We start from the raw sequence: 21033 nt of genomic DNA, 5'->3' as shown, positions 1-21033 counted from the left end.
TTCGCGTTAACGACGCATAGGCTTTGATAATAGTTAATAATAAGTGACATTTCACTCGATTGGTAAGGACTGACTATAGAATTTTTTTTGTAAACTGATTTTGACTTTTGACCGCCTCGGAAATTGCAATAGTTATTACCGTTCTAAAACAATCGAATGACATACTTACTAACTCGAAGATGTAAAATTTGGTCACGAAGCGGCATAAGGGTAATTAAAATAACAAGCTAATGCATCTCATATTTCAACCAGTACATGGCTGATCTGATGTTACCACCTTATTGACGTAAAATTCAACAGAATTATAATTATGTAAATGAGAACCAGTGAAGCATGAATATTTACTCTGCATTTCATAAGTCAGCGGATAATTCAAAGTCTACTAATTAATTTGATCAAAGCCGATTCATTATTAACCGGTTTTCTGTCATATTCTATTCCATTTTATCCGAGTCTAATGTTATGTATGTATATTACAAATTTCTTGTACGAGACATCGTTGTCTAATTTGTTATTTTTTTAACTTTATTCTTCAATTATGAATCTATTTGTTCTGACTTAATTCATGCACTTACGTTACAATTAACAAAAGATTAATAGGATTGTTCAGAAAAGTATTTCAGTGGCATTACAACCACCGTGCTTCACAGTGTTGCGATCTTACAGTAAAACGGCTAATATTCATCTCTCAATTTCTCTGAAGGCGTAATAATAAGACCTGCGTCATTGCTTACGCATTTCATAATTAGTTGTTGAAGAATTGAATAAACATGTGATATATTGAAATACGTATACATGAGTCAGTTAATAAGTTTTTTGAAAGTTTCGAACGAAATTGGTGAAAAAAAAAAAATTCAAATTAGCGCCCAAGAAATCGCGGCGTGATTCTAGTCGGAATTTAAAGAGCAGGCAAGTGACAGTCACTTTTCTACTTTTCGCTTTTCCTATCAATGTGGCGCTAGCTGTGATCGAATGAAAATTGTATGTAACCGCCAGCGGTTATTTGGGTAAAAAAAATACAGGTTGCGACAACAGTACATGAATTAATAGAGCTCTTTAAATCGAGGTAAATACTGGCCTCCGTATATTCGGCGGTAAATTATGTCAGTGTATTGAGTAGCTGGGAGTGATAGGGAGACATGGCGAACATTGCGGCGCAACGAATCAAACGGGAGTTCAAAGAGGTTATAAAAAGCGAAGAGGTGAGTGAATGAGTGCAACTTCTCAACGACCCAGTACATTTACCAGTATTTGACCAAATGCGTGATCGCGAGAGAATTACACTCATTATGCAACGCTAACCTGTAAAAAACGGTTTAAGAGATTCGTACCAAGTCGGAGACTATTTGGAGTTGAGGGCACATCTCGCTTTCCTCGCTCGTTATAATTTTCAAACTTTCCTCTGACAGTTGCTTGCGCAATTATTTACCTCGTCTGAGACGTGTCTGTTGTCATTTACAAATAATATTTTCATTGAAAACTGATCCTTGTCCCAAAATTGGTCATAATTTTTTAGGTTCTTATCACACGAAATACCCTCTTCAGCAAACCCATTTCCACAATATCTTCATATTTTTAATAACTACGTTTCCTGTCAGGTTTATCTTTTAGGTTTTTATTACGATGATATTATGTAATCATCCGAAATTCCTGTTTAAAAGGATATCAATAAATGCAGCTTACTTACAATTTTGTTCTTCCGTTGAAAATGATTCAACATTTTCTGGGCTTGCCATAGATTTTTGGGCTTGGAGTCTATTTTTGTTTTTCCAAGACCTTCTTTTTGTAGGCAGTATATTACGATTTCCACGCTCTGTTAACAAATTGCTCTGAATCTCATCACATTTTCTTACTTCAGTGCGCTTCTTGCGCTAGTAGACATTTCGAAACTTTGTTATTTTCTATAGGTCATTACAGGTCGCGTTGATAAACTTGGCTTCTTCATTTTTTCTACAACAGTATTACAGATTAAAGGCTACGGGGGGTCGGCAATCTTATTAAAAGTAGATTAATATTACTGAGCAACGCGATGTATTTGTTGAGCAGTACTGTTCATATGAAATACGATAATATTTGCGTCTATAAAACATAACAACTTCGTATATCGTTTTGTTACCTTTCCTTGTCCTACAGCTGTAATGTTTATTAAATATGCTGATTAGATGTTGTTGTATTTCAGTTGAAATATATTTTCAATAGTTAAAGTTGATATTGAATATGGTCCATTTGTCAAATGATTTCCTCCTTTGCCTTATTAGCATTTTGAATATACCATACTTGACTAATTCCGTTTATCTCTTTTCTCCAACATTTCAGGTGGCAAAATGTGCGATTAAGGTAGAACTAGTAAATGATAGCTTCACGGAATTAAAGGGTGAAATAGCAGGACCACCCGACACTCCATATGAAGGTGGCAACTTTGTATTAGAGATAAAAGTACCTGAAACGTATCCATTCAATCCACCCAAAGTAGGTACCATCGTGAACAAAAATGTAGTATAGAAACTGAAATCATTGAATTTCACACTTTTTCTTATTTCAGGTACGTTTTATCACAAAAATATGGCATCCAAATATATCCTCGGTTACAGGCGCCATCTGTTTGGACATATTAAAAGACCAATGGTAAGTTGTAGTTCAATAATAGGTACCAAAATAATTGAACCGGTGATAATTTTACAGTCTGCACTATCTTAGGTTCTATCATTAGATGACATAATAATTGCACAACAGATTTAAAGTGTATTTGGTTTTAAACGATAATTGTCTTTCTTTGTTAGGGCTGCCGCGATGACCTTAAGAACAGTTTTGTTATCGTTACAAGCCTTATTGTCAGCCGCTGAACCTGACGATCCGCAAGATGCTGTGGTTGCTAAGCAGTACAAGGAGCAGCCTGAAATGTTTCGTCAGACTGCAAAACATTGGACATCTGTGTATGCTGGTGGTACAAGATTTATTTACTACGAAATTTAATGAAGTTGTTCTATGGGTAAAAAAGTTATGGAGCTAATGATCGTAATATCAAAGAGTACCAAGAAATGCCTGATATTTTTAGGGCCAGCTAAGATGTCAGATCTCGATGACAAGATAAGAAGATTGACTGATATGGGGATCGAAGAACATAATGCACGAGTAGCCTTATCGTCCTACAATTGGGACTTAGAACGTGCCACCGAGCAATTATTCAGTTAGTGATTACTGTGTATTGTTATGTATCATAAAACGAGCAGCTACCAATTGGCAGTAGCGACCTCTTGGAATGTCACTGTCACAAAAGCATACCATCATCTTTTCGAATAATTGAGAAAAAACCCAACATTCGTAATGACAATGTTGCAATGGTGAGGTAACTTTGGAAGTGATCCCAAATTTGGCTAACTATTAGCATTCATTTAACATGTAAAATAAATACGAGAAACAATAATAATTGAAGAACAAGTTTTAAGTAGCAAAATTTCATAAGATATGTAACTCAAGAGGAGGGCATTATTACGATTTACGAGAATAAGTTGTTAATTCTAAATCTACAAGACGAAGCGACATTAATCTTTGAATAGACGTATGAATAATTTTTTTTCATTATTCTTGATAATTCACTTAGAAATAAAATTAGTAAAATATTCAAAAACCAAATACGTATTAACATCTACGAAAATAATTCTTTGATTAGGCACTAACACAGGTGCCAAGTGCTTCCTTGAATTTTTTTTTTATTTTTCAATCTGAGTTCAAGTTTTGTGTGAAACCTCATTGCTGGAGGTGTGTATCCAATTGACGGCATTACTAACGGTTTTACTACTCCAGTGTAACTCATTATCAACTCAATTAATGATGGTATTAGATGTTTTTTTCCCCAACTCTTATTGATCGAATACAAATAAAATTCACATTTAATTATTAAAATTTGACTTTTAATCGACTGATTGTAACGGGGTTTCGCTTGACTCTTGAGTGTATATTAATCAAATTAACGAATTTTTTTAGTTTCAATAAACGTATTTATGAAATTTCGGTAGCCCCAAAACTTGATTTGTGATTGTTCAAAATTTGTACATTTTTTGAGGCTTGATTACTTGCCTGTGATGCAACCTTACACTACTTTTTGCTATACTGACTATACGAAAGTTCCAAGAAATCAGCACAATTAAACTTATGAATTTAATTACAGTGACGGTTATACTGGAAAATTAAACCCAGCTATTCGGTGCAAAAACATTTCTTAGAAAACTGAATGTAAGACAGTAGTGTGCTGACAGGATCTCACACGGACAGTCCTGTGCATGTTTGCTAAGTGATGCAAACATTTGATTCATTTATTCTGCATCCCATCTTATTTCGATTGCAATTCCGAGAGTAAAGTTCTATTGCCAAGTGTGAAATCTTTCCCGCATACAGTGTACTGCAATTAATTGTGAATTGATAGTTATGTTTCCTAGTATTACATGCATTTTTTAATCATTCACAATGTGTAGGCTGTGCCTGAAGTGTCGCCAGCAGAAGTCAAGGTCCAACTACTCGCAAACCAGTTTGTTAACTTGGGACAGATGGTTGGGATCTGTGAATTTGAATTTCCAGGAAAACAAAAAACCCTGCTTTGTTCATATTGGGAAAGTTAGGATTTATACCATTTAATAAGATCAATGTACATTAATAGGCCTCAGATATTAATAAAAGTAATTTTTTTTCAATGTTTCTTTCAAAATTTGATCCACCTTGATTTGATTTTGGAAAAATATAAATAGTGTACAGTTTTGAATTAGTGGAAATAAAAAAATGATTCGGTCAATATTTAAAAACGTTGCTTATAGCTCTCTTAAAAAACGTGCCTAATCTATAAAGAAAATTTGTTTATTCCATACAAAATACTTACGCTACAATAATCGGTATCACATAAATTTAATTACACACACGTATATGACATATTGTATAATTTAACCAAAGTTTCTTTCACTTTCTATTTCACTAGTAAATAAAACACATTCGATTATGATTTTAAATTACGGTATTCCCTAATAACACCTGACGTCAACGTCTATATGTATTTATCTTAATCAATTACCATATTTATATGCCCTGAGTTTCTTCTGAGAGAGCGTTGCTAGGAAGAGGTCATTGTTCTTAGTATTAAAGGCGCAGAAGTCTATCACAGGATCAGAAACAGGAAGATTATAAATCTGTTTACCAGATGATATGCTCCAAATTGGTATAGAACTGGTAGCTTCTTGATGAGCGGCTAGAAGCGTGTCATTTTCAGTCTTTATCTGACACGGTCTAGAAAGTAATTTCTGTGAATTTCCACCTTGGAAAGTGTGAACGATGTTACAAACGATTATATCCTCGTTACCTTTTTCGATTGTACAAACAGTATGCCTTGCCTGAGGTTGCCTGGGGTTTGGTCGAGAGGAAACTACGGCGTGTTTGCTTTCTGAATCGTAGCAAACTGACACAAACGGCCCCTCAAGAAACATTTGCTTGCCGGCATACTCAGCGTCTTTGCTTTCGTACGCGAAACAACTATTCAGACGACAAGCTATGAACCCTCCAGCCGGTATTCCACTGTCGTAAGCCGGTGCAACTTTCGCTAAAGCAACGACCGGTGATCTGTCTCCTGGTCCGTCTATTTTGCTGATTGGACCAGCCGTTTGCCTAATGTCGAATTGTCGGACAGAACCATCTTGGGCACCAGCCAAAAAGATATTGTGATTATTACCGGCCCAACAACAGCTCCACAGCTGAGAATCCGTCGGATAATTGTGAACCACCGTATTGTTGTGGATGTCCATCAACTTTGCACACTTGTCGAATCCAACACTAAGGAGTATTTCGTTTATGTAAGGATTGAACGACACGTCCCTGATGGCCTGAGAATGCAGGAAGACGAATTGTCGAGATCGAAATTCTCTGGAATCAATTTTTTTTATTCCATACCCAGAAAATAAGGCATTTGTGGATTTTTGTGATATTACTAAGGTCTGGTACCACGCGTTATAGGCAAGAACTCTGCACCCGCCATCTTTACAAATGTCAATCGATCGTTCGAGATGAAATTTCTTTAATATTGGTTGCGAACTTGAGTGCTGTAGGCTCGATTGATATTCCTTTCCTATTTGCTGTTGCTGACTTTCAAGTTCTAATATGCGCTGCTTCATACCAGCCAGCTGTTGGTCGAATAGCTTCTGGCGCATTATGTACCTTTCCAGCTCCATCTGCAGCCGACTTTTCTCTGCCGTAACTTTGCTTAATTCTACTTTCAGTTTGTCCGTTTCACTGGTATCAACTGCTGATAACTTTTTAACATACAAAACGCGAATATCCTTAGCCGTAGCCTTGTGGTTGCACTGAGGACATCGACGCGCCCCTGCATTACATCCAGTTTGTAACCAACGCTGAATACAACTGTACCCGAACAGGTGTCCACAGCGTAGAGAACACAGACGATGTTCTCCAGAGTTGTTCCACAGATCCATGCAAATCGGACATGATTGGCCCGAGTCTAGATCTGCCTCCTCATCCGAGCCTGGGTCTTTTCTTTTGTTTCCTGTAAAATGAGTTTCCTTGTTCAATTGTTTATTTTATCATCAATTGAATTTAATTTTGCGATGGGAAGGAAAATAATTTGTTTGTTGTTCCAGATATACTTAAATTATCTTAGATAGATTAACAGTAACTGTTAAGACTAGTTTGTTTTGTAACAAGCAATTACAGTCCCGAAGAGATCTGAAACATCAACTAGAGGCTATAATTATCGGACCTTGAATCAGTGTCAAATAATTCATATGACTTTGAGATAATGTCAAAGAAAACATGACTTGATACTATGGTTAAACAACATGTGAATGCTTACTGTAACGTTGAATATCACTAAATGACTCACCAGTTTCGAGAAGCTCTTCGTTATTGTTGTTTGCTTTTGGTTTTTGCAAAATTGGTATATTCTCTACACCTTGTACGGATTGAAAGATTACTGGTTCACTAGGCTCAATAACCTGAACTTCTTGGTCTGCTTCTGGTTCCGATATGTGTACCTCTTCCCGTATAGGACTATTAACAGGATTATCAGGAACCAGGATTACTGGCTCCTCTGCTTCCTGAACCTCCATTTCTTCTTCATCTAACGTTATGAAAATTCAATTAATAATAAGAATTGGGTTAAAACCGTGCAGCAAGCTCGACGTTGAATGACAACTGCATGCAAGTGTTTCCTCAAAATTATTGCCATTTTTGGATCAACTGTGCCTATAAACAGTAATTCAGCTGATGGTTAATCGGTTGCTGACAGAACAGGGTGCCACAAATTAAAACATATAAATGAAGTAGAAAATAGAATCAGATGTAGGTTAAACGGATAACGGTAAATTTGAAGGGCTCATTCCTTGGAAAACGGAAAGAGAAAAATAAAAATCAACTCACTGTTTTCCATTTTTAACGAAGTCGGACAGGTTATACATTTAGTAGAAGAGATGAGGGTGCAATGCAGGATTAACGATGGTTGAAACTTGGAATTAACAATAAAAAAGCGGTGATAATAGCAGGTGATTGGAAAAATATCACGTTTACTCTTTTACCGAACCATCGATGTTGCCAAAGGACTTATGACTTGGTTTCACTCCTTTGGAGTGTTCAGTGTTCACTTATTTACGCTCCGTACTGTTAAGGTCGGTGCCTTAATGAGAACAAACGCGAAGTCGGAAATCCTCTCAATCTGCTTAATCTCATCGGTAAACAATCAACGCGCCTTTCGACATCAATCGGTATTTGGCCAACAGCCTTAGTTAGTCTATATTAATTAAATATCTATGTAAATATCCTTGAGTGTCAGCAGCTGATGGGGTCAATGGCGGTCGAATCTGCCTCCAATAATTGCAGGTAGAGTTAGTAGAGTATTCCGATGGATCCACGTCGATTGGCCACTCATTGCATCGAATTCGAATATTGGCGCCATTTTTTGAAAACCTTAAATTTGAGGGCTTTCAGAATTTTATACTTTGTATCTTGCAGCTTCTATTCGACAATAATTGTTTTTTTTTTAAATTCATACTTCGTTGAAAGGTTTTAGTGGAAACTTGCGGGATGTGAATAATCGTTAGAAGAGCGTCTTCTTAAAACTGCAGAATGCAAGGGTTTTTTCATGTCTACTGAGCTATACGCACGAAACTATGCTGCAGAGAAATGTTTTTAGATAAACTTTCCATCGCTTGCAAATATACTCTTCAGTCAATACCATGATCTTCACTATTTTTAATTTTCTTCTTTAAATGCGCTTTGCGGAGTTTTCGTTTTTTTTTTCAAACGAGCTCTCTGGGAATCTTATATTTTGCGAAGTCATGATAAGCCATAATTGAATGTAATAAAATAAACTCAGTAAATTATTTCTGAAAAAAAAAACGAAATTTTGAATTACCCAGGGTTGGCTCGCTTCTTCTTCGAACGGCTCCCGCCGATAAGGACGCTATCGTATCGCTAACACGGCTTCCTATGGCCACGGGCCCACCCAGGCCCACTTACCCGCAGAGTGATGTTGTTACGCAAATTTATTTGTCACATGAATTCTCTGCAAATTTTGCGATTCTACAAAATCCATGAATCACCTAACAACTTCCTGAAATGCATTCTTGTATTTTTCTTAATTTTTTTAGAGAGCATTTCCAATAAATTCAAAGATCGCAGGCGAACTTCACATCATAGTACCTTGCCAAGCTTCAAAAAGCGTCGTTCGAATCGGCTATCTTAACAATTTGTAGCCAATGCCTGTTCCGTGGTAGCTCGGTCCAAGCTAGTCCCACGGACACTGGGGCATGAAAAAAAGAAATTCAATGAAAAAAAAAGTAATATGGCGTAACGTGATTGCTACACATGTGTCAGTGAATTCGGTAAGTGATTTTTTAACGACAGTTTATACTCGGTACAAGCGTAAAAACGTATTCCTCGCAATAGGATTCACAGCGCAATTATTTTTAGCGAGTACAAAGATTTTCCCATTTTAAATAGTTACATAACTTCACGGTAAAATTATGTTCGGGGCGCATATTTCTGACGTCGGTTGTTCAGCCATTTGAGAGAAACTTTGTAATAAACATTTCCTCGGTACTCTTTTACCTCCTTTTCTTTTCTCTGAAATTCTTTTCATTTCATTATTCAACACACCTTGCTGTACAAATACTTAATTTTTTCCCACAACATCTACCTAATTACGTAAGACACACCGCCAACTAGGTATACGATATTTGATTTGACGGAATATAAATACCGGCGTCTTTACAACGTCGAATCTACTTTTACTCGCTTGTCGTTCTACTGGCCAGCAATCTCCCCGATCTTACGGCTTCAGATTTCCGTCATTATTTTTAATATTTATTTATTCACTTAACGTAAAAATAAATTAGCAGCCCCTACTTGTCGACTACCATGGCGTATATATCTACATACATTCGACGTAACCTTGTTGGTTTTTTCCTTTTTCTCTTTCTACAGATCTCAAGCCACTTCAGTGCATTACCAAAGGTTGGAATCAATTCAAATATTTCTACTATCATCAAACGAAAAAGGAAAGATTAGGTGAGATTTGCCTTTTTGAAAAACCTTTTTAGTAAAACTAAGCATTTTAAAGCTTGTTCACTCTTTCCCATAACCTGTTACCAATGTGAGAAGATTCTCTTGTTGCCGTCGATCGAGTCAGGAGATTCGAATAGCCATCGAAAGGTATCAATTGCGATGAGTGCCGCTAGATTTCAGAGTTCGGTGTTGGAAGTAAAAGATATAGAAATTTGTTTCTTCGTAATCATTTAATCAGCCTTCTGTGCATTTATTTGATGGCTAATTTGGTGACATTGAAATATGTGTTTTGTACTTGTTTTTTGTATTTTGTTTTGCTTGTTATCACCTATTTTTGTGTACTTTATGATTTAATAGCCCAAATTTATTGTAGATATATGACGTACTCATTACATCACAAGGATGACCGTGGATTTTGATGTAAGTAGTAATTAACTACGCGATATTTGAAAATCTTGTCAGATCTTACATACTTATTTACATATTGAGAAAAAAAATTAAACATTTCATCTACGCCATCGATTAGTTGCTTAGGACTCTAACTAAATGCACTGAAATTTAGTTTAAGAAAAAATATAACCATTTGATACCGTTTTTGAAACATTATTTACATAAATTTACATTTCAATAAGCTTCTACTGACGATTTCTCATTATAAAGTCTAGAAAGCAAATATTATTTCCTGTTTTTATACTGATCAAAATGGCGAGAAAACGATATTAAGAGAGAAGTATAGTAAGAGGGTTCGGAAACCTTAAATACAAAAATTTACCAAGTAATTTCACAATTTGTGCAGAAATTGTTAACTTGACAAGAGGATTTAATTCTTGTGCTGGAGTTTTGGCAAAGTCTGGAAATCGGTGCCTCAAGTTTTTTGGTCATCCTAGTAGCGTATCTGCATGAAAGTAGTCATATACTTGTGCCTTTTTTACATTTTTTCCTCAACAGTGTAGTAATTTAAGTATTAAAATGCTATTACTTGATTTTTCCGTTTCCATGTCATCTCTTGTTATTAGAAAAATGTATCGTAAAATGAAATAATCTCCCGTCGGTAAATTATTTACATGTTTCTTACTCAAAGTAGTTTACTAGAAAGAAAAGTTACTAGTTTAGAAAAGACTTCGATCGAAAGTCCGAATTTGCAAAGGAATGAGATAATTTCAATGAATCAACACAAATATGTAAGATACGAATTTTCGAAATATTAAAATTCGATCTTATCAAAATTCGTCAGTATTTTATCTATCAATAACTGACGTACATTATCAGATTCCCATGTTTACAGTTAGTATATTCAGATAATGCCGATAATCAGTTAATCCATGAATTTGAGTCCGACCGGCTCAATGATTTTCAAGATATCGAATTCGTAGATCGGACTCCATTAATAGCAGACATAGTATATTAAATTAATTTTCACCGTAGTGTTTTGAATATTTTTACCATCCTTCTAACTAAACAATAGTCTATCTGTGTTCATCGTTTGTGATTTTGAACCCTTAGCATATGAAGAAAAAGTCCACATTTTATTTTAGCTAGGGCTGACAGGTTCTGTAATAAAATTATTCACCATCCCGTTCTTGTTTTCAAAAAATTGCAATTATCAGGTACTAACATGCATGCACAGGTTCTTTTACTTCTCTATTTCCAGCAATAGTATTCCTTTTGCATGCGATTTACTGATTTTAATTTAAAAAATAATGAAAAATTAACATAGGTTCGTCACAGGCATTGCAAATCAATTTCCTCCCATATTCTCAAATAATTATCTTGTCAATACGTACATACATATGTATAATATATATATGTATATATATATTAGTCGAGATAAATATACATAGTGCGGAAAGTTTGGGGTGACGATGAGGACGATTACACAACTCAAAAAACAACTATCCAACAACAGTGTAAGAGAGGCTTAGGTATTAGTGTGCTCAAGAAGGCGAGTAAAAGCAATGCGCAGTGTAAATATGTGAAGGGGAGGTGGTGGTGATCTCAGAGAAGAGAGCCATTTTCAAACTCTTGGTTTAGATCGGCTAAATATAGCCGCAGGGTGTATAGGCTCCCGTAGTCTACCTTGCTCTGCAGAGCAGCGACATCCCACTCCATCACACAGATCTTGCTGATTTTCTACCTTCACCATGGCGAGCTGCCAAATTTTGTCTGCTTGAAATCTGTTAATAAGTTCTTCCAATTAATCTTAGAAACAGTAAATATCATTATGAATTGTATATTCATTTGTGCCAGTTAATTGTGCGACTGTGTGCTTTTGGTGCTTTTCTTAGAAACTTTAAAGTTTCCATCCGTATTGTAATCCTTGCGGCTTGTTGTCTTGGGAAGTATTTCTATATTTAAACTGGAATTTATAACTTCATGTTGTTCCTGCAAATAGTTATTTTACATCCACAGTTTAATTAGAATTACTTCATCATTTTTCATCACGAAGTGCTTTATTATATTTCTTAGGTGATAAAATTGTATTTTAATTGGATTGCAGTTTTAACGAATACTTGTTCGTTCTGTATGGTACACATATTGCTTTGATTAACACTAAATTAAGTGAAATGATTATTCTTTGAAATCTGATATTGAACTATGTATATCAATTGCCGCAGTTGTGTTTCAAAATCTTTAAAAAGACTCGAAAGTGTTCATTCCTTGCATACAAGAAAGATCTATTTTTATTTTCATACAAAAATACATTTTATCGTGTAACTTAATATAACGAAATAGTCAAGGTGCCGCCGAATGCTTGTAGCAGATTTCAAATTCACTTCGCACTGACTAACGTTGCAATAGTATCATAAGTTGAGTAAAATTGAAACTAAGACTAAACGCACAAAATGTATCTTCGGCTAAACCTATGCTATACATTTACAGACGATGGTGTGTGCCGTCGAAGAGTGTGGTGTGGACTGCATAGTTCGTGATTGCACTTCACGACATGCTCAGCCAAAGTTTAAGCTTGCTCTTTGCCCGACGACGACAGTTATGGACGTCTTCAACCATGTAGCTCAGCATTACTCCTACGATCTGGACAGCTTCGAGCTGGTGCTCCAAAGTGCACGTGGTGAAGTGGTCAGTTGGTTTATGTTCACCTGTGTTCTCTATACTTTAAACTAGCCACTTTGAATAATGTGAACTGATTTTTCTCCAATGTATGTAAATTTATGTTCTTTCTTTATGCTGACAGGTCGAGCTGAACGAAGTTAAGGATAAAACCCTGATGGATATTGGATTGAATTTTAGTAGTGAGACAATGTACACACTGGTCGTCAGTGACGTCACTCGTGAAACTCCAAAGGATGCATCGGCCAACAAAACTATTTCATCTATCAAAACTTCGCTGTTCAGTCCATCTTCTGGAGATTACAACCGGCCAGCTCCAGCATTCCAGTCGCCAATCCAGGAATTTACTTTTAATCACAAAAGTGTCATCAAGCCTGAGACTAGTAAGTTTGATGCACCTCGCGATACTTAAAAACAAAATTCGACGCAACGAGGCAATCAAAGGAATATTTTTTTCACCTTCAACTCATTTTATTCTATCAACAAATACGGCTGATCATCATTATTCTGATTAAATTTTATTGACAAATAGAGCGGACTTTTCACTTTTCGCTGCTTCAACACAGAGAAAACGGTTGATTTTGAGCTCTGTAGAGAGACTACGAATATTATATATCAATTATATTGTAATTTATTTTTCAACCGGTAATTTTGAATTTTGATCATTCTTCTAGGACGTAGAAGGGAGAAAATTAATGGTCAAGGTATTGTTATGATAATTTCGACTGTGCATTTACTTGGGACACACTTTCAACCTGCCTGTTCCGCCACAATACTCAATTTTAGATATATGAAGTTGATTATGCAGCATGGTGCTAACATTTTATTGAGTTATTCATTCACGTGTAACAAATGCAACATGATGTGATTGGAAAAATTGTCTTGGGCAGCAACGTTTTTCTCAAATTTTACTCTAACGATCACAATCCTTTATAAACAGTACAATACACTATATATAACTCTTTTCCGTTATGCGAACTGTGCAATGTTAGCATCGATCACCTTTGCTTTCTCAAAAACTGGTTCGAACCCTAATTTATCAGTTTCTTTTGTGTTTTGAAATGATCAAACATTGATCGAACGATTCTTCTGTAATAATTCACTTCACTGTACAGCTGTAATGTTGTAGGTTACGTCGGTCTTGTGAATCAGGCAATGACATGTTATTTGAACAGCCTTTTGCAAGCCCTCTACATGACTCCAGAGTTCAGGAATGCTTTGTACAACTGGGAATACATTGATGGTTCAGAGAAAGATGAGGCCAAAAGTATTCCGTATCAACTGCAGAAATTATTTCTAAATTTACAGGTCAGATTTCGCTAATCAGATTACAAATTAAGAATGCAAATAGGTATTCTAGAATATTATGCGTAGATAGAAAGACAATTATGTACTTCTAATCTGATTAATGCTATTATTTACATCTGTCGAGTAGACGTCAACAAAGCCTGCAGTGGAGACTACTTCCTTAACGAAAAGCTTTGGTTGGGACTCAACGGAAGCATGGCAACAGCACGATATACAAGAGCTGTGCCGAGTGATGTTCGATGCCCTGGAACAGAAGTTTAAAAACACACAGCAGGCTGACCTGATCAATAGGCTGTACGAAGGTATACTTTCTGGTCAATGAATACCTTTGTAATGAAATTATGCATGATGTTTACCACTAACAAGGTGATCATTATTCAACAGGAAAGATGATCGACTATGTAAAGTGCCTAGAATGTAGTACTGAAAAGTCTAGAGAGGATACTTTTCTCGATATTCCTTTACCTGTTCGACCATTCAGCAGCAATGTCGCTTACAACAGCGTGGTGAGCATGCTTCAATTTCATGGCACAAAATCATATTACTGAAGATTTTCTAGTGTAATATTACTGATTTGGGTAGCAGTTCACATTATACCAAAATATTTGTGATCTTTCTACAGGAGGAAGCCTTGCGAGCGTTTGTGCAACCTGAAACCTTGGACGGAACAAATCAGTATCATTGTGAAAAGTGTAACAAAAAATGTGATGCACATAAGGGGTTGAAATTTTCAAAATTTCCTTACCTTCTTACATTACATTTGAAGCGATTTGACTTTGATTACAATACTCTTCACAGAATTAAGCTAAATGATAAGTAAGTCTCGTCTTACTTGAATTGATGAAAGTTTTAAGCTTTGGATTTTTTCAATTCATTTCTATTTAACTGCAGTTATTTGATATACCGATTGTCACATATCATGAAAATATTTAATGCTTACATATTTATGTAACAGGGTAACGTTTCCCGATGTATTAAATCTCAATTCCTTTGTCGCATCAACAACCGCTCAAGAGTCTCCAGGTGGGGAAGAGGATGCTGGCGTTGGAGTAAAATGTGATGACAGTTCAACAACAGACAGTGGAACATTAGATGATGAATGTCCCCCGTGTGATAATAGCAGTGCAAGTACTAATCAATCTACAAATCACGATCAAGATGATGATGAAGGTGTGAATGAAATCATACATTTTTTCTTTCCTTCACTAGGAAAAGTAGATTATTTTTGCCTAAATTGTTTTTTGAAATGTCAATTCATTCAGTTTGAGATATAATATGCAGCTTCTTACGTTGACAGGTATCGATATTAGCAACGGGCCCTCAACCTCAAGTTGCAGTAATCACAATCATCAAAATGAAAAGAACTTCGGAAATCGTGCAATTGATAAAGGTCCATATCAGTACGAACTATTCTCAATCATGATTCACAGTGGGAGTGCAAGCGGGGGTCACTACTACGCGTATATCAAGGATCTCATTACTCAAGAATGGTTCTGTTTTAATGATCAGAGTGTCACCAGGGTAAGAGTTTCGTTTGATTACGAAAATTATCTTGACTAGCATAGTGGCAAAATAAAAATGTTATCAATGGATGTACGTTCGGCAAGTTTTATTCGTTTTATCGAATATTTTTACTGGTCACATTAATTTTGATGTAGTGTCGTTAAATTTGTTTAAAAGAGCATATATGAGTGGAAGGTTGAATAAGTAGGTGAATTTTTGAATCTAAGATCTCAACAACCAAACATCCAATTCGACATGGCTTTGTTTTCTTCAAGAGTATGTTGATCAAACTTCATTTATATATTTCCTTCATTAGACTCAGTTAATAGGAAGTATTTTTATTGATAATAATGTTAACCGGTCCACTTGGTGAAATTTTTTGTGGTGCTCACGATATCTCTAAAACGGCCCAAACGATTGATTTCCAGTTGAGCCGTTTTGGAGGTACTGTGGGCACGGTAGAACATATGACCAAGTGAACTGGTTGTAGTATTCTCAAGAACATTGCTGCCTATTAATTGACTCTAATAAAAAAAACATTTAAGTGAAGCTTGATCTACATAGTTTAAAAAAAAAAAACAGTCCCAAATCGAACTGCATAATTATTTGTCGAGATATAATGTCCAAGAGCCTACCGAGCTTTTAAGCCATCTACTCGTACATAACTTCTTAATAAAATACGTGGATTAATTTATTTGCAGATAACTTATGACGATATTCAGAAGACATATGGTGGTGGGCCTACTCGAGCTTACTATAGTGGAGCATACAGCAGCAGTACAAATGCTTATATGCTTATGTATAGACAAATAGATCCGTCTCGTAATACGTTGCCGATGCAGGCGGCAAACTTTCCCAAACACATACAGGTATGTTGCGAATCTAATGGATTTTTAGCTATTGGCGGAATATTATCACGTACTTGATATTTTTTTATTTACAAAATTTCGATCAGGATCTTTTGATGAAAATGAAAGAAAGTGAAGAAAACGACAGAAAGAACAGAGAAAAACAGATGTCTATGTGCAAGCTTAAGGTATATTGTCATCACCCGGAAGACGGCAGGCTCACAGATGCAAAACTTTACCTATTGCAAGATGAAACACTACTAGAAACGACAGAGGTGGCTCACAGAAGACTTGGTCTAGAAGGAATAGTTAAGCTAGATCAATGTCGATTAGTTAGTTACGATCATAACGAGGATTTGATTGAACGAAGCTGGGAAGGATCCGAGTTGATGGAACCGATTGGTGACATTTGGCGTAATAACAGCCGTTTCGATCTTCTGCTTCAAATACGTCGGGAGGACGAACAGTTTGAGACTTATTTGCCTGGGGGTGAGTTTTGCCATTAAGATAAATAAAAGAATGACACGATGTATCAAATATTTAACTTGTATTTCTACTACATTTTTTCAACTTAAATATTTTATGACATTTTTTTCTATTCCAGGTGTTGCAACAAAAGTATTTGTTGTTGATATCAATAAAGAAGAAGTTATTGACGGTCCGATAAGTGTGCGAGGTTTATTAACGCAAACCGTCAGAGAATACAAACTCGAGTTGTCAAAACTGCTAAAATTGGATGCCAAGCAGATTAAATTGGTCCTACAGAAATATCCCTCAGATAGCAGGCTGCTGGATAAAGATGACAATATGCTTCAATCTGAGGGATTTTACGGACCGAATAAAATTTTCGTCGCCACTGCTTTGGACACAGACGAAACTAAACCTTTCCACGAATCTAAACTCCAAAAGATTATTGAAAATTTTGAGTACATCATCTCCCTTCGTGTATTGCTACCTGACACAAGCAAAGGTAAGCTAAGATCAACCATCTTTATTGTGCTTTTCGCGGAAGAATGGAGTCGCCATTGTTTTATGAATAAATATTTCTTTTAGAAACACTAGACGATTTGAATATTCCATCCCTCGAGGAGACTCGCAAGGGCCAAGAAAAATCGATAACGAATGGTCCGACAAAACCATCTCTTGGTGAAATGATGAAGACGATGATGACAAAGAACAACGAACAAACCAAACCCAATTGCGGAACCGAGGAAACACCTGTGAAGACTAATACCACTGCGCAGCTTGGAGAGGGCGAAGAATGGAATACACCCGAGCAGAGCAACAGCGAAGATAGCAGTCTGAGTGATAGTGAACGAACGTTAATGGGGGATGTTCCCGACTATACTAATTGCGTAGAACCTCAATTCCCCAATTCAGGAATAGTTTTTGAATACGCTCCACTTAAAACGACCCGTATGGAAAATTGGGATATTGATGATGACTCTGATTACTATTTCAAAGCCGTTCCTCACTCAGAAGATTCGCAAAAATGTAGGTATTACATTTCTACTGTAAAACACGGTCGAACTTTGATACTGTTCGAATAAAGAAATTTCTCTGACATTTAGACATTGCAAACAACGAATAAGGCTATTAATGTACCTGATTTAATAAGCTTGACACACATTTTCCTCACAGTACTTAAAGTGCTGGTGGATAAGAGAATGCAATTGAGCACCCTGAAGAAGGACCTCGAGCCGCTCGTAGGAGTTCCAGTAGAGTATTTCAAAGTCTTCCGGCACTCGTCGGACTCCGGGGAAACAGAGTGCAGTAGACTAACCGAACAATTATGTTGTTATCAAGATGGCGAGAGACTCAGTGTGAAATTAGGACGTGCTTTACGCAGCGGAGAGTTCAAAGTGAAGCTGTTCCAGCTACTTATTCATTCCACTGAGGTTTGTTTCTGTAACTTAATGATTTAGGACTTGTTTTTGGTTGTTTTTTTCCTTAAATTTTCACATTATCGAAAAAAAAAACGAAAAGTACGCATCTTGTCGAAACATTGTTTAACGCTTGTTTTATTTTTTAGCCTTTTAAATTTTTGTGCGACTGGATAGTATCTAATGAAATGACAGTTGGTCAGGCAAAGAAGGAAATTCTAGCCGAAATAAAGAGAAAGTACAATATTGACATACCATACGAAAAGTGTCGTTTGAGGAGGAAAAATTACAAGACAGCTTCCAAAGTATGTTTAGACGAAGAGAAGTTCGAAGTATTACGTTTATATACACAATGCGAATTATTCGTACAAGAACTACCTGACAAGGAGACAGTCAAAGATTACAACCAGGTTGTTCTGTTTGTGAAGAAGTGGTCACCTTCTCAAATGCAACTAACTCCATTCGAAGAAATCACAATGAATGGAAAGTCCATTGAAGAACTGAAAGAAAAGGTGAGACAAAATAGGAATTATTAGTTGATGATTAATTTCTGCATTTTTGTTACAAATGCCAATGGTTCCTACCGAAATATATTACCCACTATGTTTTAGTTATCCTCGATATCAGATATACCGCCGCAGTACGTAGAGGTAGCCAAGGGTAGAAACGCATTTCCCTGCGATATATCTATACTTCAGGTCCAAAGTGAACTAAATTGGAATCACCAAGCAACAACTATAGATGCCTTGCCACTTAATCTTGAAGACGGCTCAGTTGTCTATTTTAGGTTTGTTGATCTTAAGAATTTTTTATTGGAAAGATCTTTATAAAGTCAATATGAGTTTTCGCGTGGCAAGTAACCCACGTTTTATTCCGTTATTTCAAATTTCCTACAAATGAAAGTAAGTCTCATTCGATTTCACTTATCACTCAGGTATGTTACATAGTTACGAATCATTTTCGCAGGCTGAATTATTAGTTTTTAGAACTCAGCTGAAGATGGAATTTTACTTCACTTACGGTTAAAGACATCTCATGAACCGATATAAAATCACGAATATATCCTGCAGTGGCCTTTGCTCATTTTCCTCTAGCCTTTTTAAAATATCTCGAAAATCTGCAATATCAAAAGAATCTAAAATTTTCGAACATTTACATAGTCGTTTGACATAAAAAAAAATTACATCGAAAAGTTCAAAGACTCGTTTTGTTGGTCTGTCAACTTTTTCATTTTTAAATAATTTATGATGAAAAAATATCGGTATTTTTTTTATTCAAGTGTAACACTACATCGCAAGACATAAAAATATTGAACTGGCTATTGGAAAAAGCTGTCTATTTGACAAAGAGAGTTTTATGTAATGTAGATGCATCCACGAATCAACGTTTAGACCTTCTAAAATGGTAATGTTTTACAGGGATAGCAGAGAAGAACCTAAGCAGTTGAGTGCCGAAGAGCTTAAAGAGATAGCAAGCAAAGAAAGTTCGCGTCTGACGTCACTCTCGTCGACGTCAAGTTATAGCCCGCGACGAGAGCGGGCGCTAAAAATATATTTGGACACCAAATGATCCCCGAACTGCATTCGGTGTTGATTATACGCTACTGCAGTAAGCTAGGATTCAACTAACGTGTTTGAACAGATTTACTTATTTTTGGTGCCCAGTTTTAGCACGATATCAAGAGTCCGTTCAGTACCTAAGAGATCTGAGTAATATCAAGGAAAAAACTCGATAATATCGCAACTTCTAGTACGAAATTGTGGTTCTATGTGTACAATAAAAGTCGCAAGAATCACAGTTTCGTAGTTTAATCGTATTTTGCATTTGTTATATATATATATAGATCACCATCTAAAAACTTGTCTCATACTTGAAAGTGTTTACATCCAAGTTTTGTCATTCATATACATTTTTACTATTATTATTTACTTTTTTCCTGATGTTAGACTTGAAAGGATTTATTTGAACGGACTATGTATAATAATATGCCTATCACAACGATGCGATCAATTCAATTTAATAAATCGACAAAATACCTTCATGTATTGATGATGCTGGTTTGGAAAGTTCTTTGAACGGTGATGAGTTGTTACTAAAAAAAAAAAAAAAATGAAAAATAATGCCAATAAAAATATTTGTTTTCTAATCATCTATCATTACAACTTTGTAAACTCCCCGAACGTCACCATGTTTCATAATCTCACAATTGTTATGTTAGTGATTGTTTATATTTATTGCGTGTTTGTGGATCTGGCAGTAAATAGCCTAATTCAGGAGATTTTATTTGCATTATCTGACCTTTGAGCCTACGAACTTGCCACTTTTCCTTAGTATTCACCGATTCTCTATTTGTTTTCGGTTTCTTGATTGTCAAAGTTTGTAGCAGCGTCAAATTATTGATCGGCGTTTACCATAAATCGCAGTTAAGCTCTCGACATTTTTTTGTTCTTCCGGCTGAAATGTAATGTACATATTTTAATCTTCAATGTTGTTCATCCTGAAACTTGTACATTAGATCTGTATTTTTTCAATCGCGCCGTTATCATGTACAAATTACATACAGGCAGTGAGCATGAGAGCTCCGGCAATTGTTATTGCTTGCACGCCACCCAAAGAGAGAAGGACTTTCTTCTTAGCGTCTTTGGTTTTTCATATATATATATATATATATATATATATATATAGGGTATATATGTATGTATAACTGTAAATATTTGTGAAATAAGTAAGCCTGTAATACCTATTTCATGGTGTGTGTGTGTATGCGTGTGTGTGACATGGTATGTAGTTTATTACTATCGGCATGCTGTTTTTCAAAAATAATTTATTATCGACAATTGGCCTTTATCCCTCCGTGTAATGTACAAAAA

General features: G+C 35.9%; 3 protein-coding genes across 8 annotated transcripts; 2 read left to right on the top strand and 1 right to left on the bottom strand.

Annotated features, from left to right (window-relative positions):
- The first annotated feature begins 927 nt into the window (after nt 1-927).
- LOC124404999 (ubiquitin-conjugating enzyme E2-22 kDa) lies at nt 928-4688 on the top strand. The gene is made up of 5 exons (XM_046879588.1): nt 928-1202; nt 2317-2469; nt 2543-2625; nt 2781-2944; nt 3056-4688. The coding sequence occupies exons 1-5, from the start codon at nt 1140-1142 to the stop codon at nt 3190-3192; spliced, it is 600 nt and encodes a 199-aa protein (XP_046735544.1). The 5' UTR covers nt 928-1139; the 3' UTR covers nt 3193-4688.
- Nucleotides 4689-4733: 45 nt separating this feature from the next.
- On the bottom strand, nt 4734-7789 carry LOC124404986 (E3 ubiquitin-protein ligase RFWD3). 3 transcript variants are annotated; one of them, XM_046879568.1, is made up of 3 exons: nt 7411-7789; nt 6875-7111; nt 4734-6538 (listed from the first exon to the last, which is right to left on the bottom strand). In XM_046879568.1, the coding sequence occupies exons 1-3, from the start codon at nt 7418-7420 to the stop codon at nt 5052-5054; spliced, it is 1734 nt and encodes a 577-aa protein (XP_046735524.1). In that variant the 5' UTR covers nt 7421-7789; the 3' UTR covers nt 4734-5051. The 3 variants fall into 3 exon arrangements, with proteins under 3 accessions (XP_046735524.1, XP_046735525.1, XP_046735526.1); XM_046879569.1 differs by having other exon boundaries at nt 7558-7789; XM_046879570.1 differs by having other exon boundaries at nt 7566-7789.
- Nucleotides 7790-8758: 969 nt separating this feature from the next.
- On the top strand, nt 8759-20255 carry LOC124404983 (ubiquitin carboxyl-terminal hydrolase 47). Of its 4 annotated transcripts, XM_046879562.1 has the most exons (19): nt 8759-8870; nt 9472-9555; nt 9926-9972; nt 12433-12630; nt 12746-13004; nt 13751-13929; nt 14057-14231; nt 14314-14435; nt 14552-14745; nt 14885-15099; nt 15227-15450; nt 16134-16301; nt 16388-16769; nt 16885-17250; nt 17334-17774; nt 17922-18178; nt 18313-18675; nt 18775-18950; nt 19582-20255. In XM_046879562.1, the coding sequence occupies exons 3-19, from the start codon at nt 9955-9957 to the stop codon at nt 19730-19732; spliced, it is 3888 nt and encodes a 1295-aa protein (XP_046735518.1). In that variant the 5' UTR covers nt 8759-8870; nt 9472-9555; nt 9926-9954; the 3' UTR covers nt 19733-20255. The 4 variants fall into 4 exon arrangements, with proteins under 4 accessions (XP_046735518.1, XP_046735520.1, XP_046735521.1 ...); XM_046879564.1 differs by lacking the exon at nt 9926-9972; XM_046879565.1 differs by lacking the exons at nt 8759-8870; nt 9472-9555; nt 9926-9972 and adding an exon at nt 11617-11728.
- Nucleotides 20256-21033: the final 778 nt, after the last annotated feature.

The sequence above is a fragment of the Diprion similis genome, chromosome 3 (genome assembly GCF_021155765.1).
Source record: "Diprion similis isolate iyDipSimi1 chromosome 3, iyDipSimi1.1, whole genome shotgun sequence".
In the NCBI taxonomy this organism is placed as follows: Eukaryota; Metazoa; Arthropoda; class Insecta; order Hymenoptera; family Diprionidae; genus Diprion; species Diprion similis.
This window is presented reverse-complemented; position numbering and strand designations above follow the sequence as displayed.